Consider the following 18,276-nt stretch of genomic DNA (forward strand, 5'->3'; position numbering starts at 1 on the left):
AAGAAGTGCCAAATTCATACACTCTAAGAGGGAAACTTGCAAATCAATTGAAGGTCCATCTGAAAACCCTGGAAAGCAAGACAAAAATAAACACAAGACAAGTAAAACAATGAAAATAATAAAGATAAGGCGAGAAATCAATGACATTGAAAGAAAACTAGGAAATCAATGCAACCAAGAACTGGCCTTTAAACAGAACAATAAAACTTCAACCATTTCATCTGATGGCTTGTCAAATGCCTTTGCCACCTGAGCTGAGTTCTGGCCAGCGCCCTCATCAAACCTGGAGAGAAGAAAAAATAGGCAGGGTACATGGGTCACCCCTCAGAGCAGCTTCTGCTGGCCCAGGCTCTTTTTTTTTTTTTTTAAGCATATTGTAAGTCTCCACTTGCTCAATGCACTTCACCTAGTTCTAAGAAAGAACACACCTTGGAAAAAGATAGCGTCTGCTAAGCAACATAAACGCTTCCATGATTTAAAAAAAAAATGAAAGAAAGAAACAACACATAAGCAAGTAATAGAATTAAACATTTTTTTAACTAATCACTCCTCTTAATAAACACATATTGGAGGATTGTTGGTGTCTGGGACAGGAGGAATAAAGCATAGGCCCCAGTGCCCCCTGCCTGGACTCTAATTGCACAACCTTGGAGAAGTCATTTAACCATCTAAGACGTGAAGCTCCAATATCCACCCCTGTGAGGAGGCATGGAACGGGCACAGTATTTGTACTCAATAAATGTACATTTTGTTAATAAAAGTTTGTAATCATTTTACAAAACTAACAAAGAACAATAAGACACAAATCACCAGCATAAACTTTTCAAGATATCACTGTAAATGCAGCAAACATTAGAAGAAGAGTAGGGACCAAGTACACACACACACACACACACACACACACACACACACACACACACTCACACACACATATACACACACACACACACACACACACACACACACACACACACACACACACACAGATGAGATGTACCAGTCCTAAACAACGTAGAACCCACCATACCTTGCCTAGTATAATCTAAATGTCCTGATAATGACAAACCCCCTTCAGCAAAACCACTAAACGTATCTGCTCTCACTGAACAACTGTGGTAGATATATTTGAAAGAATTCACAAGACAAGTAGCCATTTGCCGATTTCTGTTACATATCTGGCTTGTTCTGACACCAAACCAAGTACCTGAAAACCAACATCCCTTATGAATCTAGGTGAAGAAACCCTTAAGTTATTAGCAAATAAAATTTGGCAACATATGAAAATACCATATTCTGTAACTAGAAGCCATTTTGCTTTGTAGATGCAAAGGTGGCTGAATGTTTGAAAAGTCACTGTGATCTGTCATCTTAACAGGCCACAAAAAGAAAATCACATTTTTTAATCAGGGGAGATGACTCTTTGTTTACCTATGAGTCCCCCAAGCATGTGGGGTGGACTTTGGATCCCCAGAACCCATGAAAATGCTGGTTGGCATAGCAGCTTGCCTGTAATCTTGATAGCTTGGTAAGGTGGAAATGGAGAAATCCCCAGAGGAAGAAAACATGAGGTGAGACCAGCCACATCCTAGAAGTCTGGGTTTCCACAAGGGGAAACATCAGCTGAGGACCATTCCCTACTTCAACCTTGGGTTTCCACATACACATGAGCACATATGAATGCATGCACATGGCACACATATGACATACACACAGAAAAACAGAAAAAGTAAATCACATGATTATATCAGCTGATGCAAAAATGCCAAATTAGATTCCGTACATGAAATAATATTCTGAAAATTAGAATAGAAGTTACTTCATTGAATTGTTAAAGAACATTTGCAATAATTTTATAGCTAATGTTATATTTGAAAGCAGAAAAAAATGAATGCTTTCACTTTCCCACTTAGATCAGGAGCAAGGTAAAGAAGTCAGTACTCACCACCCATATCCAACATGGTACTAGAAATGCCATTGCACAAAAAGGAAGAAAGAGAACTGTCCCTATTGATAAGTGACATCAGTGTCTGCATAGAAAATTACATAGTATCTCTGTTTCTGTCTCTGTCTGTCTGTCTGTCTGTCTGTCTGTCTGTCTGTCTGTCTCTCTCTCTCTCTCTCTCTCTCTCTTACACACACACACACACACATACACACACACACACACACACACACACGGAGAGAGACAGACAGACAGACAGAGAGACAGAGAGAGACATTTGAAGATAATATAAATTCAGCAATGTTATAAGAGACAAGATCCATGGACAAAGCTCATTTGCATTTACACTAGCAGTAATCCGCAGATAGACCATTAACAATTGCTCAAAAAGAGGGTGTTTTCAGTGAATCTAACAAGACATATACAGGACTTATTCACCAAATTCTACAAAGCAGTATGAAAATGTCATAATGAAAGCCTTCTTCTATAGAATTAGTGTATTAATTTTAAAAGTACAAAATGTCTAAATGAGTGGATAAACCTGCTGTGTGGCTGAACGGAAGAGGCAAGCACAGTGTACACACAGGCCTTAGGACACTGATACACACGATACATATAATCTCCATTTAAATTTCAGCAAATAGTTTACTTGATACATATAAGAATTTTCTAAACAAAGACAAAAAAACAAATTTTTCTAGAGCATAAAGAATAAAGTGGAGATGGAGTGCTGCAGCTAAGAGCACTGACTGTTCTTACGGATGACCCAAGTGAGTTTGGTTCTCAGCACATCACATGACTTACAAACACCTGGACTCTGGTTGCAGAGAATCTGATATCTTTCCGGCTCCAGAGCCACCTGCACACAAAGGCACATACACCCACACAGACACACACTCATGAATAATGAAACATCTTTTATAAGAATAAAATAATTCCTTACAGTTTAAAAATATTTCACCTTCACAGCACTCAGGGAAACAGAAGCAGGTGGATCTCTGTGAGTTAAAGGCCAGCCTGGTCTACACAGAGAGTCCAGAACAGCCAAGGCTACACAGAGAAACCTGGTCTGAAAATAATAATAATAATAATAATAATAATAATAATAATAATAATAATAATAATAATAATAATAATAATAATTCAACAAACAAAAGATCATATTTCCAACAAACGGAGTGGGATTGTCTGAACATCCATAGTTGAGGGAGAAAGAAAACCATAAAATCACTATTGTAAGCATTAATTTAAAATGGGCCATAAACTTAAGTGTAATTGTGGAACTATAAAATTCTTAGGGAAAAAATAGTGAAAATCTTTGAGATCTTGATCTGTAGAAAAATCTTAACTTGATACCAAGCCACAGTCACAGTCTAATTGACAAATTCAACTTTATCAAAATTTAAAACACTTTATTTTCCCTATGAGAGTTTTCTTAAATAAATAAAAAGACAAGTTCAAAATGAGAAAAATATTTTAAAACCACATATCTAAATATATCTACATATAATCTCTTACATGCATGCAGACACACACATAAAGTGATCATGGTGGGCATTGCCTGTCATCACAACTCTCAAAAAGCGGAGACAGGAGGATTGTGAGTTCAAGACTGGCTCGGGCTATAGGGAGACAGAAATAAATTAACTAATTAAGTATATAAAAGTTCTCAAAATTCAACTAAAGAAAACTGAGGTCAGTAACATGTACTCACAAGACAAGTAAAACCACAAGATGCCACTGCACACTTGTCAAGATGGCTAAAATGAAAATATTGACAACATTTAATACTGGTGAGGATGTGAGGAATTCGATCATATGAGCCTTGATAATGGGAAGAAAAACTGGTGCAGCCAGTTACAATAGAATATGACCATTTCATTAAAAAAAAAAAAAGAATAGACTGAAGGGAGAAATGATGAAGGGAGAGGGAGGGAGAATATAATCTAAGTACATCTTATGCATGCATGAAAATACAGTAATCCATCATTTCGTATAATCAATATATTTTAATATGATAAAGTAAATATGCAGTTACCACATGACCTGGTAACTATTTATCCAAAATAAAAAAAATGAAGACTTGCAGATACACAAATGTTCATGCCAGCCTAATTCCCAGTAGCCCCAACACTGACATGATCAAGCCACCCTTCGTACGGTAAATGACTCACCCAACTATTTCTCCAGACCATGCGACCCTGCCCATCAGTAAGAAGACACCAACTGATGCATTCATCAGAATCAACCTCAAGAAAAGAATAAAATTAGATAATGTTCCATTGAGGCAATCATTTTTCAATGAAGAACTGGAAGGGAACAGAGAGATAAAAATGGGGCGCTTTTCAAAAACATGTAAGATTTGTGTCTTCCTTGTATGTATCAATGTTATTACACTCAGTGTTCTTCTATAGTTGCAAGTTACACTATGAGGGACCCGGGAATAGATTCTTCCCTTGGCACTTCTTACTAGTGAATGAGAATCTACAATTATCTACAATTATTATAAAATAGGAAGTGTGATGACACATGTTCAACTTTTTGGTGCATGCTTGTAGTCCCAGCACTCAGTAGGCAGAATTAGAAAGACGGCTGCAAGGTCAAGGTTGGCCCAGTTTACCTAGTGAGTTTGAGGTCAGCCAGAGCTACACAGCAAAAGCGATCAAAATAGTAAGAGTAATAATAAAATACATTCAATTTTCAAACAAATTTTATACTTAAACTCTAAAAAGTGAATTTCTAAAATGAATCCTGATGCATGGACTTTCAGTATGTTTACTCATCATACAAAATACCATAGTCTGGATGGCTTGTGGGTGACAGAAATCATTTGGTACATCCTGAGGCTGAGCAGTCTGAAGTCAAAGACCTGGCAGACTTGATATATAGCAAAGGTCAAAGTTCTCATTTATAAATTGTGTGTGTGTGTGTGTGTGTGTGTGTGTATTCATGTGACAAAAGCGACAAGCAAGGTCCTATGGGCTTTGTTTTTTAAGAGCAGTGATTCATGAGGGTCCTACTTCTATGATGCAATCATTTCCCCAGAGCTCCACCGTCTTCTTATGTTTTGTTTTTAACTATGTACATGGGGAGGTATGTGTATGTAACACAGGTACCCACAGAGGCCAGAAAAGAGGGCCAGATCCTTTGGAGTTGGAGTTACAAGAGGTTGTGAGACACCTGGTGTGAGTCCTAGGAATCAAATTCTGGTCCTCCGCAAGAGCAATGATGGCTTGTCACCACCAAGCCATCTCATCAGTCAGAAGCCACCAGCACCACCTTCTTCTCTGTGACCTCAAGAGGGTTTTGAGTGGAGACTACTCAGGATCCGCCATGTTCCAAGCACAGCATATGCATCCCTGAACAAAGGGATAGCAGAGTTTGATGATGGGGTTTTTAGCTCTATAGTATAAAAGCATTGTCAGAATGGGCATTTGTCATCAATAGTATGTATTTTGGCATGGATTTTTTTGCACATTTGCTAACATTTCTGGACTAGGTACTGAGATTTACATGTTGTACAATACAACAAAATCCACTAAGTAAGAAAGAAGAATCAGAGGGGCTCACTGTACACTAGCCAAAGGTAAAGCAACTGTGCGAAAAATGCTGCTTCAGAAACTGGGCTTATTTTAGAAATTAATTTCAAGCATGTTTGAAAATAATTGTAATTCTAATAAGAATTAAAATTCAAGCCATTAAGGGTGATAAATATTTAAAAGCATTTGGTCTGGAAATTAAGCTGGAACAGAGCAAAGAAACTCATGTAATCAAACCCACTGTGGTGGAGTGAAATATCTGTTCTGCTGAGAGGATTTTTGGCCCAAACTGCTAATCACTCAAAACATTCTCATTCTAAAAGCCGAGCTGCAGCCACATGTGCCTGATAGTCATTCCTGCAGAGTCTGATTCTGGGTGCTTATTCTTTTTCTTCTAAAGGCAAAATATTTTATACTTTTTCTTCTAAAGGTAAAGTATTTTATACTTTTTCTTTTCTTTTTTGATGGGGGGAATTACATTCACCCTCCATTTCCTGAATCATAACCATCTTCAAGCAAAACCATTTAGACATACCTATTCCTTTGAATGCCTGCAACCTAACAGAAAGCCCGAAGTTCAAATCTAACATCTTTCTATGGATAATTTAACTGTTCACTCCTGTTTGAGATAGATTTCTCTTTTTCAAAAAGGTTTATTTTTATTTTTTAAATTGTGTGTGTCTGTGTGTATGACTATGTCCATGTGAGTGCAGGTACAAGCAGAGGCCAGAAGAGGGCATCTGATCTCCTGGAGCTTGAGTATCAGGCTTGACCTGATACTGCAAATGAACTCCAGTCCTCTGGAAACACAGCAAGCCATCTCCCCAGCCCTAAGATAGAGTTCTCACTGACACTACTGGCAGAGCACTCTGGTCCCCAAGCTGTGGACTAAGTCTGTGAAGGGGGGACGAACTAAGTAGAGACTCTTCCAAAATAAGAAAAGTGAACTAAGAGCATCAAAGTCATGCCAGAGGAGAAAGTTTTACCTAACTTGAACTTGCTTTCTCCTTGAGGGTGAGTTAATTAGAAAAATTCACTTGCTAGGCCTGTTGTAGCCAAATGCCACAAACTGAGTGGCTTAAATAAGAAATGAATGCACAGTTCTGGAGCCTATGGGTCTGAAACGAAAGCACAGACAGGCTAGTTTCCTCTTGAGTACTGTGAAGTAAAGCCCACATCTGTGCTGTTCCTCTTCTCAGTTCCAGTGGTTTGATGGTTATCATTATGGCTTCTTGGCTTGAAAAAACAACACCCTAACCTGTACTCTCACTGTCACTTGATTTTCTCCATGGGCAATCTCCAAAGCTCTCCCTCCTAGAAGAACGTTAGTCATGTTGGATTAGAATGACCGCAGTCTGGTTTGATTTAATGTAAAGGTATCTCCAGATAAACCCCCTTCTCCGCCTGGCCAAAGCTGCCAAGTTCAGCCATGTGCAGCGCTTGCACCTTGGCCCCCCTCCTTCAAATACACCTATATCAGCTTTCTGGTTTTGAAGGTTTTCTTCACTGTTTAAACTTTCCTTTAACTCCTTATCAGAAGTTGGAAGCTTATCTGGGTGGGCTCTCATGCTGAGGTCACCAGTCCCTGTATCCATTTGCATCAGGCTTTTCTTTAAACTTGAGTGCTGAACTTGGTTCCAACATTGTATTTCCTGCTGCTCCTTTTCCCCTCAAGCTGTACAGTTTGTAGTTTTCCTTGCTCAGTGTGTTCCTTCTCATTATATGTCTGCATAAAAGTGGCCACTAATAACCATCTGGCAGTCAATACTTTGCTGTCTTGAAGTCTCCTAAGCCAGTGTCATTTATATCAAAGTCTTCAACTTAGCTTCAGGCAGATTTTTAGGACAAGGCCAAAAGGCAGCCACATTCTTTGCCAAAAATACCACAAGAATAGTCTCTGTGCCACTTACTATTATTCTTCCCCTCTGAAACTCTCTGATCTCGGTCGCCACAGTTCAAACAGCCCTCAGCACTGCCTTCCGTGCACCTGCTAGTGGGGTCCACCAGGCCTTGTTTGCAGGCTCCACCCTTTTTTTTCTAATCCAAAGTCTTCCATATTCCTCCAGCAAACAGGACACCAACCTCCGTCTTAGTCACTGTTCCATTGCGGTGAAGAGACGCCGTGACTTTTATAAGCAACTCCTACAAAAGAGTGTATTGAATTGGGGCTTGTTTGCAGTTTCAGAGATTTAATCCATTATCATAGTGGTAGGTAGCACGGCAGCATAGTGGTAGGCACTAGAGCAGTAGCTAAGAGGTACAGGCAGAGAGGGAGAAAACAAGAGAGAGAGAGAGAGAGAGAGAGAGAGAGAGAGAGAGAGAGAGAGAAGCACTGAGCCTGGCTCGGGCTTTTGAAACATCAAATCCCATTTGCCTGCAAATTTCAAGATTTCCTTGTGTTTAATAGCTAAATAGTATTCCGTTGTGTACATGTACCACAGTTTCTTTTTTATTTTAATTGTATTAATTTACTCAGATTACAACTCAATTGTTATCCCATCGCTTGTATCCTCCCGTTCCTCCCTCCATCCCACTTTCACCCTATTCCCCTCCCCTAGGTCTAAGACCGAGGAGGACCTCCTCCCCCACTATATGGTCATAGGCTATCAAGTCTCATCTTGGTAGCCTGCTTATTCTTTCTTTGAGTGCCACCAGGCCTCCCCACCAAGGGGAGGTGGTCAAGTATGGGGCACCAGAGTTCATGTCAACTGAAGAACATCTAAGTTGTCTCCAGATTCTGGCTATTACAAATAGAGCTGCTAAGAACATAGTTGGGCAAATGCCCTTGTTGGATGGTGGAGCATCTTTAAGCTATACGCCCAGGAGTGGTATAGCTGTGTCTTGAGGTAGCCATATCACCAATTTTCTGAGAAAATGACAGATTGATTTCCAAAGTGCTTGTACAAGTTTGCACTCCCACCAGCCATGGAAGAGTGTTCCCCTTTCTCCACATCCTCGCCAGCATGTGCTGTCACTTGAGTTTTTGATCTTAGCAATTCTGATGGGCGTAAGATGGAATCTCAGAAAATATCGAAGCCCACTCCCAGTGATACACTTCCTCCAACAAGGCCATACCTCCTAAAACTTCTCAAGTAATGCCATGCCCTGATGACTAAGCATTCAAATACATGAGCCTATGGAGGACATTCTTATTCAAACTATCACCAGAAAAAAATAAAAAAGGATATGATGGTGATGTATATGTGACACAGGGAGCATCTGGTGGAGGAGGAGGCAGTTTAGGGTGTATAGGATCAAGATCCATTGCACACACACATTAAATTGTCAGTGAATAAATAAAAATTAAAACTATGCATTTGAAGGACTAGGAGTGAAAATTTTAGCAAATGAATTTCAAGGGAGTCACAATATATTAATTTGTGTTGAAACTCATAACAGTAGTATTTGGGTATAAATTACAAGGTCCTAGGAGGGAAAGGGATGTGGATCAGTTTGTAGCCTGTTTGCAGGAAGCTTTAGGTTAGATACCCACCAGTACATAACGAGGTGACTCCGTAATGGCTACGTGATGAGTTCGAGGCCTTCCTGGACCACATAAAATCCTATCTTTAAAAAAAAAATACCTGATGACAATTTGACAATTTCTTGACTCTTTGACATGACTGATAACCAACACCCACGGGGTAGAGTAGAACCAGCCCTCCCCATAAGGACTTCAGTTCCTCTCAGTCATCAAAGAAACACCATCAGCTCCTCAGCCACATCGTAAGGAAATGTTACCTACCGTCAACACCACCGGCAACACAGACACAAGGAAATGTAACCCATTTTGCAAATGGAAAAATTGGGCTCAAAGTGACCAAACAGCCTGACTCTATTAAGCAAATAGACAACGTATCAAAAGAGAGACAAAAAAACCCCTATGACCCTCCTCCAAACCAGCTCATTTTCTCTCTTTATCACATCCTTGTGGTTTCTTTGTTTCATTTCCCTAAGGGCTCTATAGAAATTTCTATCATTTGCAATCTGTTCTTAGTTATGTGATTTCTGTTTTCCCTTGAACCAGCATTTTCTTTCTTTGATTTAAAAAAAAGAAAATAAGGGCCCAACTTTACAAAGACATTCGGCAGCTCTCCTGTCCTTCAGTGAGAACAGAGGCAAGAGTTCACTCACTTCCTGCGCAGTGTCATTGATATAATGGTATAATCTAAGGGTGTGTGTGTGTGTGTGTGTGTGTGTGTGTGTGTGTGTGTGCGCGTGCATGTGTGTGTATATGTGTGTGCACGCATATGTGTGTATGTGTGTGTGTGCACATGCGTGTGTGTGCATGTGTGTATATGTGTGTGTTTGTGTGTGTGTGCGCGCATGTGTGTGTGCATGTGTATGTGTGTATGGGTATGCATGTGTGTGTGCATATGTATGCATGTGTGTATGTGGGTGTGTGTGTGTACCAGACTACCCAGATCTCATGTGAGTCCAAGTCAGGGAGTTTTATGAGTGGGTGTGGCCTTGGAATTATTTGTGTTATGTTCTCATAACACAGAACATCAGTAAGACCTGAAGCCAAGAAAGGACACATGATTTCCCCGGTATCACAGAGCAAGGATAGACTAAGCCACGCCAGGAATGCTGCAATCCTGCCTGCTGAGATATGCCTGGGGCTATTTCAAGCACGCCTTCTTCTTATTGCCTTGCGCTGACAGCCTAGAAACTAGATTTAACAGTGCTGGAGTGAGGAGCCATGGGTATGGTGTCTGTTTACCCTACAAGGGAAAAGAAGGCTTCCTGTTACACTGAGTACCTGGATCAGTTGAAGTGTAAGGAAAAAAACACTGGCTTCTGAGTCTGTTCAACTCTCTTACTAGAAAGTGAAGGGTTACAGGGATCTGTCATATCCTAGGTTTTGGCAATAAGGACAACATGGGATTTAGTTCCACAAAACAGATATTATCTAAATCATCAGAAGTTATTAAGTAAAATCTTGTAATATTGGGGCCAGAGGTATGAGTTAATAGTTAAAAGCACTCACTTTCTCTTGGAGAGGACCAGGGTTTGAGTCCCATCACTCATATTGTGGCTCAGAACCGTCTATAATACCAGCTCCAGAGGATCCTACACCCTCTTCTGGTTTCTGAGGGCACCAGGCACACACATGGTGCACAAACATCCATACAGGCAAAACATTCACATGCATAAAATAATGTTTAAAAGGCTTTTAAAAATAATTTGTAATATGTAGAGATGAATAAATTGCTGAATTGCTGCAGGATTATATACCTAAGACCCAACCTTGGCTAGCTGAGAGAGGAAGACTGCACAGAGGCATTGACCTTCAACCATAAACACAAGGGAAATAGGGCCCCACAGAGGGCAGGGCTCTAGGAAGGTCAAGGGTGCAGAGGCACTTGGTAGGCTAAGGTAACTGAGGGATGTGTCCCAGGCCTAAAGCAGGTGGAGTGGTGTGAGACAAGTGCAAGGGCAGTAGAAGAGGTCAACTGAGATTGGTGTGGACCATGAGGAACCCGTTTAAAGTATTTTAACCAAGGCAAACATGGCCCCACTTATTTTAAAGGGATCATTGTAGTGTCAATTGAGATAGCATTGTCAGTGTAAGATTGACTTTCTAAGAAACAGCATCCTATGACAGGCTAGGTGAGACATAAGCACTGTCACATGAGTGCTGAAACTAGGCCAATTGACTCTACTCTTGTACATTCTACTGTGCTGACTTGGCTTGCATTTTTGCTTTGGTTTTATTCTCTCTGTCTCTGTCTCTGTCTCTGTCTCTGTCTCTGTCTCTGTCTCTGTCTCTGTCTCTGTCTCTGTCCCTGTCTCTGTCTTTCTCTGTCTCTCTGTCTCTCTGTCTCTCTGTCTCTCTCTGTCTCTGTCTCTCTCTCTGTCTCTGTCTCTCTCTCTGTCTCTCTCTCTCTGTCTCCTGTCTCTCTCTCTCTCTCTCTCTCTCTCTCTCTCTCTCTCTCTCTCTCTCTCTCTCTCTCTCTCACACACACACACACACACACACACACACACACACACACAAACACAGGATCTCCTTTGTAGCCCAGTCTAGCTTTCAATTCAACATCCTCCCAGCTCAGATTTCCATGTGCTGGGATCACTGCTTTGTGCAATCAATACCAGTACAATACTCTGATATCTTTGGCTTTTTTTTTTAATTAAAGGTAACCCATTGTGTCAACACTGCTCTTATTAAAAAGCAATTGCCAAAAGCAAAGTGAAAGCAGCACTCACTTTTGGATGATTTTTTTTTTCTTGTTGGAAAAGACTTATTTTTGTTGAAGTATGATTGTCACTTCAAATTGGTTTTGAGCCAATTGTGAACATTGTAATTGTAGAGAAGTTGACAATGATACATTATCAGGGCAAATGACAGGAAGACACCACCAACTCAACTACCAAAGGAATAGTAGTGTCAGCTACTGTGTTTCTGTTTATTGTTTAATGGCTTTTCTGCTTTGTTGCTATTGTTTTCCTTTCTTTTTTTATTCACCAGTTTCCTGGAAATTGAATAGTGGCTTGACTTGAGGTTATTTTGATGACTCCTCTCAAGGACAAGACATTAGAAATGACAATGCGCTTTTGGAGACATTACCTGATGGAACTTCAAAAAGATTCCAGGAAAAAGTTGCTTTGCATAAATAAATTATCTGTTTTCTTAAGGAACCCCATGGAAGTTTATATCACCTGGATTGAAGTGTCCTTAGCATAACATGCAGACCAGTGTGGCCATTTATTACTCTCACTTTGGCAATCAGAATTATCTCTTGGATATAACTCTGAATGATAAATCAGATGGCTTAAAAACAGGACTCAAAATTGGAAAATTGAAGTTCTAAGTGCTTTTATCTTAAGTAGATGGTACCATGAATAGAAAGTGCCCCAGCTCTGAGTTCAGTTAATGACAATGGGCTCTGTAGTGAGTGATGTTAGACTAATGCAATGTACAGGTTCTGGGAGGCAAGGCTAAGTAGGAATTGTATATACTGACTTTCATGAGAGCCTAATTCAGCATAGATGGAAATTTTTATCCTATCGTTCTTCAGACAAACATTATAAAATACATCCAGCAAGCTCCCACTGAATAACTGCAGACTTTCTTTTTAAAAAATAATAGTTTTCCTTTCTAAAGAATTATTACTCTTTGGTTTTTTTTTTTTAAAACATAATCTCAAATGTTCGATTTTACCAATAAAGACCTGGGAGCCAGATGTTGGGGTGAAAGCCTGCTAGCTCAGAGAGGCGGAGTAAGCACCCAGCTGACCTTCCTCCTCAGCTAACATGGCAGAAGGAAAAAGCCCCTTCTTCACTCTGTCTTAAACAGACCTCAACCCAATGTCCTTCCTTACTACTTCCTCTGCATCTTTCTATTCATACTCTAGACTTCTTGTCACTCTACGTTTTTTTCTATGTTCACTCCCTGTTAACTGGTTGCCAGCTTGGCCTCTTGACCTCTGGTTGACTTTATTTAATCCCATTTACAGTATTCACAAAGAAATCTCTTGTATTAAAAGTATGTGCTAGGGCTGAGACATCCCACAACAGGAAACAGGTTTTTCCAGTTCACAATCTCAAGGTTCACAATATGATCAAATATCCTGAAACAATTCTGTGTGCCTTTGTTTCACCTTATTCCTCGAAGGCAGTTGTTTTGTTATGTTTTTTGTTTTAAGGAAAATGTACTCTCAAATTTCTCCTTTGATTTCAAGAAGCAATGGCTCCTGCCAAGACAGTGTGGAATGCCCATTTTTCTCTTGTGTTGGTCAGGATTCTATTACTGAAATGCTAGACTCCCCAGCCATGAGGGGGTAGATTCATTTTCTGTCTTGATTTTTACGAAGGAGCTAGAGAAAACTGCCATGGCTGCACTTTCACCATGCATTGTTTTGAAATCTCTGGATTGACTGGCCATCAGAAACAACACTGAAGTGGCATGTCTCTCTATCCCAACTGTGTTGGTTGAGTAAGAAAAGCCAGTTCCTACATGACTGCAGTGTAAAAACAAGGGAGCCCTTACATCCCAGCTCGGTGGCTTGAACAGGGCCTGTGGTTGTGGCTGAATTTTAAATTCGTCATTTCCATATATTTCCAAGGCTCTGTGTTGGTTGTTTTTATCATTTCTGTAACCAAATACCTAAAAAAAAAAGAAGCAATTTATGGGAGAAGGGTTCTGTTTTAACATATAATTTAAGAAGAGATGAAGTTCACCATAAGAGGGAAGGCAAGGATGCAGGAGGCAGCTGGTCACAGTGGACCTATTGTCAGGAAACAGAGGGCAGATGGGCAGCCAAACCTCAAAGCTCATCCTAAATAACATGCTTCCTTTACTACAGCTCCACAACCTTGCAAACTAGCCCCCCTGGCTGGGGCCAGTGTCAAACACAGGAGCCTTTGGAGGCCTTTCACATTCAAGCTAGAATACCCAAGAAACCAACAAAAAACTTCTGTTTGTTTCTTCTAGGTTGGACGAATTGAAGACTTTCTATACCAACTAGAAGACAATTTCTTGAAAACTAAGAAACTGAGAACTGCTCGAAGGCAGAAAACAAAAATGAAGAGGCTTCAAACTGTACAGCAAAACTCGACATGAGGGAACAGGCTGACCAAAATGTCTAGAGAAGCTGGCTTCTATAGCATCCGGGTAACAAAGGCCGTCACTGGAATACACCCCCTTGGCAAAGACAGTCTATACTTCATTACTTTCAACTAGCAGCAATAAATGTTCTCAATATGTTTGACTTGACTCCTGCTCAAATTCTTCTTGTTTGAAGAGTTTTTGTAATAACCACTGCTGCCTCCTTTACCTGTTTTCTTCCAGACTTGACTACGGTATGCTAGGTCTACCCAAGGATGCTCATATTTGTGTGTGCTCCTTTGAAAATAGTCACAGGTCACATGCAGACAAGTGCCCATTTAAAATGATGAAGACAAGAGTATACTTCCTCAGTCCTTAGAAATATGGCCATATGTTGTTTGGCTATTATCAGTTCTCTCTTTGAGAGACCCATTCCTCCCTCTGGATCTCTTATATCGCACTGGACCTGCTCTTGAAGCAACACACAGATTCACATATTTGATGTGAGGGTGAATCTAGAGCCATCATGAGAGACTCCAACTAATGCCCATAAGAGGATTTGGAAATGGCGATGATAGGAGGGATGTAGACAGAAAGTAACATAAGCAAATAAGTACAATTTATGATTAAGAACAATCAATAAGGTCTGAGTACCTCCATTACAAAAATATGGAAAAAGGGGGTACTGAGCCTGTCTTGATACAATGAGATGGTGAAGCAACAGATTAAATAAAAGTTTGCTCTTAACACATAGGAAGTTTATATACTCTTAAAAATTCAAAGCATAAATATTGAAATGTAACTGTTGGGACTTGGGTTCTCTGCGTGCTGTTTGTTCAACTCCTGCTTCCATCAAATAGTTCCCTTCTTCCCCCACCCAACAAGGAACACACTTCCATTGCCCACCACCTCTCACATTAGTGATTAATTAAACATGAGCACTTTAAGGTGCTCTGTTTTGCTGCTAAGACCATACCAGAACATCGCATTTCCTCCAAGCATTGGGAAACTCTTTCTTTTAGGAACATGAGTCTGGCTGATGGGAGAGGACCAGGTTGGTTTAGTGTTATAGCTAGCTGATGTTAACACCCCTGACCACTGTAGGAGAAGCATCAGCTCAGCACACCCCAAGATGAAGTTCTCAGCACAAACGATGCGTATTTGCCCCCAGAAGGATAAAAGGCAGGGAATAGGAGACAAAGACCAGAGATAGAGGATGAGGAAAGGGGGGGGGGAGGGACAACAGAGACGGGAGGAAAGGGGCACGGAAGGGGAATAAGGGAGGAAAGGGAAAGGAAGGGGGGAAAGGCGTGGTTTTCCTAGAATGGGACAAATGTCTGTCTCTGGATAGAAAGGAGACAGATGAGGCACATAGGAAAATGGCAGTTTATAAAGGTACAAGGGGAAACTTTGTGTTAAGATGAGGTGTCTAATTTTAATTGAGCATGCTAATTAGGTGAGCCAAAGGGGCATTCAAGTGCTAGACTTTAATACTTTGATAGCTGGACCTTGGAAGTCAGCATAAGGAGGAGGAAGTGGCCAAATAAGAGAGTAGACCTTGGTGGCTAGCTTAAGGAATGTATTCTGATTTTTATTTTCACAAGCTGGCGAGAGTCTCTTCGACCACTGTCCAGGAATTATATATTAGTGTGGAAGAGACTGAAGAAATACCCAGTGGGCAAGCAGGGGACCGGACTGGATCCACAGCATTCATGTAAAAAGCTGGGTGTGGTCAGAAGCGAGGAGATCAAGACAGATGGAAAGCAACTTAGGAAGGCACAGTCACTCTCTGCCCTCCACATGCAGGCACAGCGTACACACGCGCACACACGCATGAGCACACACACATACACGGACACACTCCTACAAAAGCTGAAAGACAAAGTTCAGCTGTAAGAAGTGTGATCTTCTCTGGCATTTCCCTGAAAGTGAAGACAAGGGGTTTTATTTAGTAATATTTTCAAGACACTTAATGCAAACCTTGAAATGACTTCTTGGCCAAACAGAAGGGAAATATACTGTTTTCTCTTTTCAGACCTCTTTCAGTAATATTAGCCGCATAGCTAGTCCCTGCTATTCATCATGTCTCTCTATCTTTTGCTAAGAACAGAGTTCTGTTGACCCCTAAAACCAGGAGTAACAACTCTATCAAAATATCTGTGCTGGCTGCTACTTTACATCAACTTGACACAAATTATAGTTGTCTGAGAAGAGAGAACCTGAAAAGATGCTTCCATAAGACTGAGCTGTAGGCCAGCCTGGTGAGCATTTTCTCAATTAGTGATTGATGAGAGAGGACGCAGTCCATTGTGAGTGTGGCCACCAATGGGCTCATGCTCCTGGGTTCTGTAAGAAAGCAGCTGAGAGCTCAGTCCTGCTGTGACTGGAGATGCCATGGTGAATTAGTACCCCTTAGGGGCCTCCCTTTCTCTGAGAAGGAGAGGTGGGGAAGAGGGAGGGTGTAAGACTGGGAGGAGAAGAGGGTGAGGGCTGAGATCAGGGCTGTAAAGTGATTAAATAAATTTTTTAAAAGAAAAAAAAGCAGGCTGAGCAAGCAATGAGGAGCAAGCCACTAAGCAGTGCCCCTCCATGGCCTCTGCGTCAAGCCCTGCCTCCAGGTTCCTGCCCTGTTTTGAGTTCCTGTCCTGACCTCCTCATCATGTTGTTTCATCATAACATCATAGCAACCCTAACTAGCACAATCTCTAAACAAATTATTACCAAACCGGCTACACTAGGGTGAGAAAATCTGCCCATGAACTGTGTTGGGGATACTGCCATAGGATCTTCCCTAAAGGAGAAATGTCAGGGGGCCCTGCGACACCATAGTAATCATAGCTCCTAGTCCACAGCTACCTGAATTTCATTTCTCAAGGAATTTTGGTGCTGTGTTGTTTTGTTTGTTGTTGGTTGGTTGGTTGTTGTTTTATGTGAATGAGTGCCTGAATGCATGTATGCATCTGGTGTCACGGAGGCTACAGAGGATTTTGGATCTCCTGGAACTGAAGTGATGGATGGCTGTGATGTACCATGTGGGTGCTAGACATCAAACCCAGGTTGTCTGGAAGAGTAGCTGGGGCTCTTAACCCGTAAGCCATCTCTCCATATTCTTTTGTGGCTGTTTATTTTCAAATGTTTAAATCTGTACAAAAGCGATAAGAGTAGACAATATAACAGATGGCTCTCTAGACCAGTCTTCCCCAACTGCTACCATTTTATCACATTTCCTTGTTCCTCTCCTTTAGATTCACTATAATTCATTCATGGGATGACAAAATCACTGTCCCTGTTGCAATCAAACCTTGCTTTCTCTCGTGGATAAGCCCCACACTACAGCTACTTTCTTAGGGACTGCTGAAAGGGGCACTCTGGACAGTGCCAAGCATCACATGGACACACACACACACACACACACACACACACACACACACACACACACACACACACACACCCTGTCTCTGCTGGGGCCCTTCTTCAGCGCTCTGATGATGACAGCAATGCAATGTGCTTGGGATCTTTAAAGGAGGAAATGCAAGTAGCAAAACTGTCTGCTACCATTCTGATTTGGTCTGGTAACAACCTTTGCAGCTTACAGGCATGATGCAATCTTGGAACTGTTAACTCACATTTTTGTACCTCTTCAAGAGTGACATATATGGCCCTTTGAGACTGGGTGATACAATTTTGAAAACTCTAAAGCTGTTCTAATTGGCTTTCCTTTGTTGTGACAAAACACTCTAACCAAAAGCAATTTGAGGAGGGAAGGGTGTATTTGGCTTACACATACACATCCATCATAGGAGAGAGCCAAGGTCTGGGAGGAACTCTGCGTACAACCTTGCTTTCTCTGGCTTCCTCATTCACTTTCTTACACAGCCAAACCTATGCATGGTACCACACTCAACAGGCTGAGCAGCTGAGAAACTCTGATAAAGGCAATTCTCCAGTTGAGGGCCTCTCTTCTCAGTTGGCTCTAGGTTGGTGTCAAGTTGACAGCTGAAAACTGTGACAAAAGGTTACTCAGAACTTCAGGCGGTAGGATAGATGACAACTGAGTAATGTCACTATGTCAGGATCATGTGATCTGCACAGTAGGGACACACAAAAACACAGGGAGCAGTCCCAGGTTGCTACTGTGAAGGCTAGTTGGACATCCATAGCTCTAAGATGGTGTGTTTACTTTAAGCACGCTGTGGTAGCAGTCATTCCCTCCCACATGCTTCTGGTGGAACTGAGCTTAT

General features: G+C 41.1%; 1 protein-coding gene across 3 annotated transcripts in view; it reads left to right on the forward strand.

Moving 5' to 3' along the window:
• The window catches only part of SPATA16 (spermatogenesis associated 16), a 324,224-nt gene extending 310,054 nt beyond the window's left edge, over positions 1 to 14,170 (forward strand). For all 3 annotated transcript variants that reach the window (XM_084769323.1, XM_084769325.1, XM_084769324.1), the window contains one exon: positions 13,922 to 14,170. In XM_084769323.1, coding sequence (XP_084625449.1) covers positions 13,922 to 14,050 — 129 coding nt within the window. In that variant the 3' untranslated portion in view covers positions 14,051 to 14,170. The remainder of the gene's footprint in view (positions 1 to 13,921) is intronic.
• Positions 14,171 to 18,276: the final 4,106 nt, after the last annotated feature.

The sequence above is a fragment of the Acomys minous genome, assembly GCF_964271855.1.
Source record: "Acomys minous genome assembly, chromosome: 19".
NCBI lineage: Eukaryota > Metazoa > Chordata > Mammalia > Rodentia > Muridae > Acomys > Acomys minous.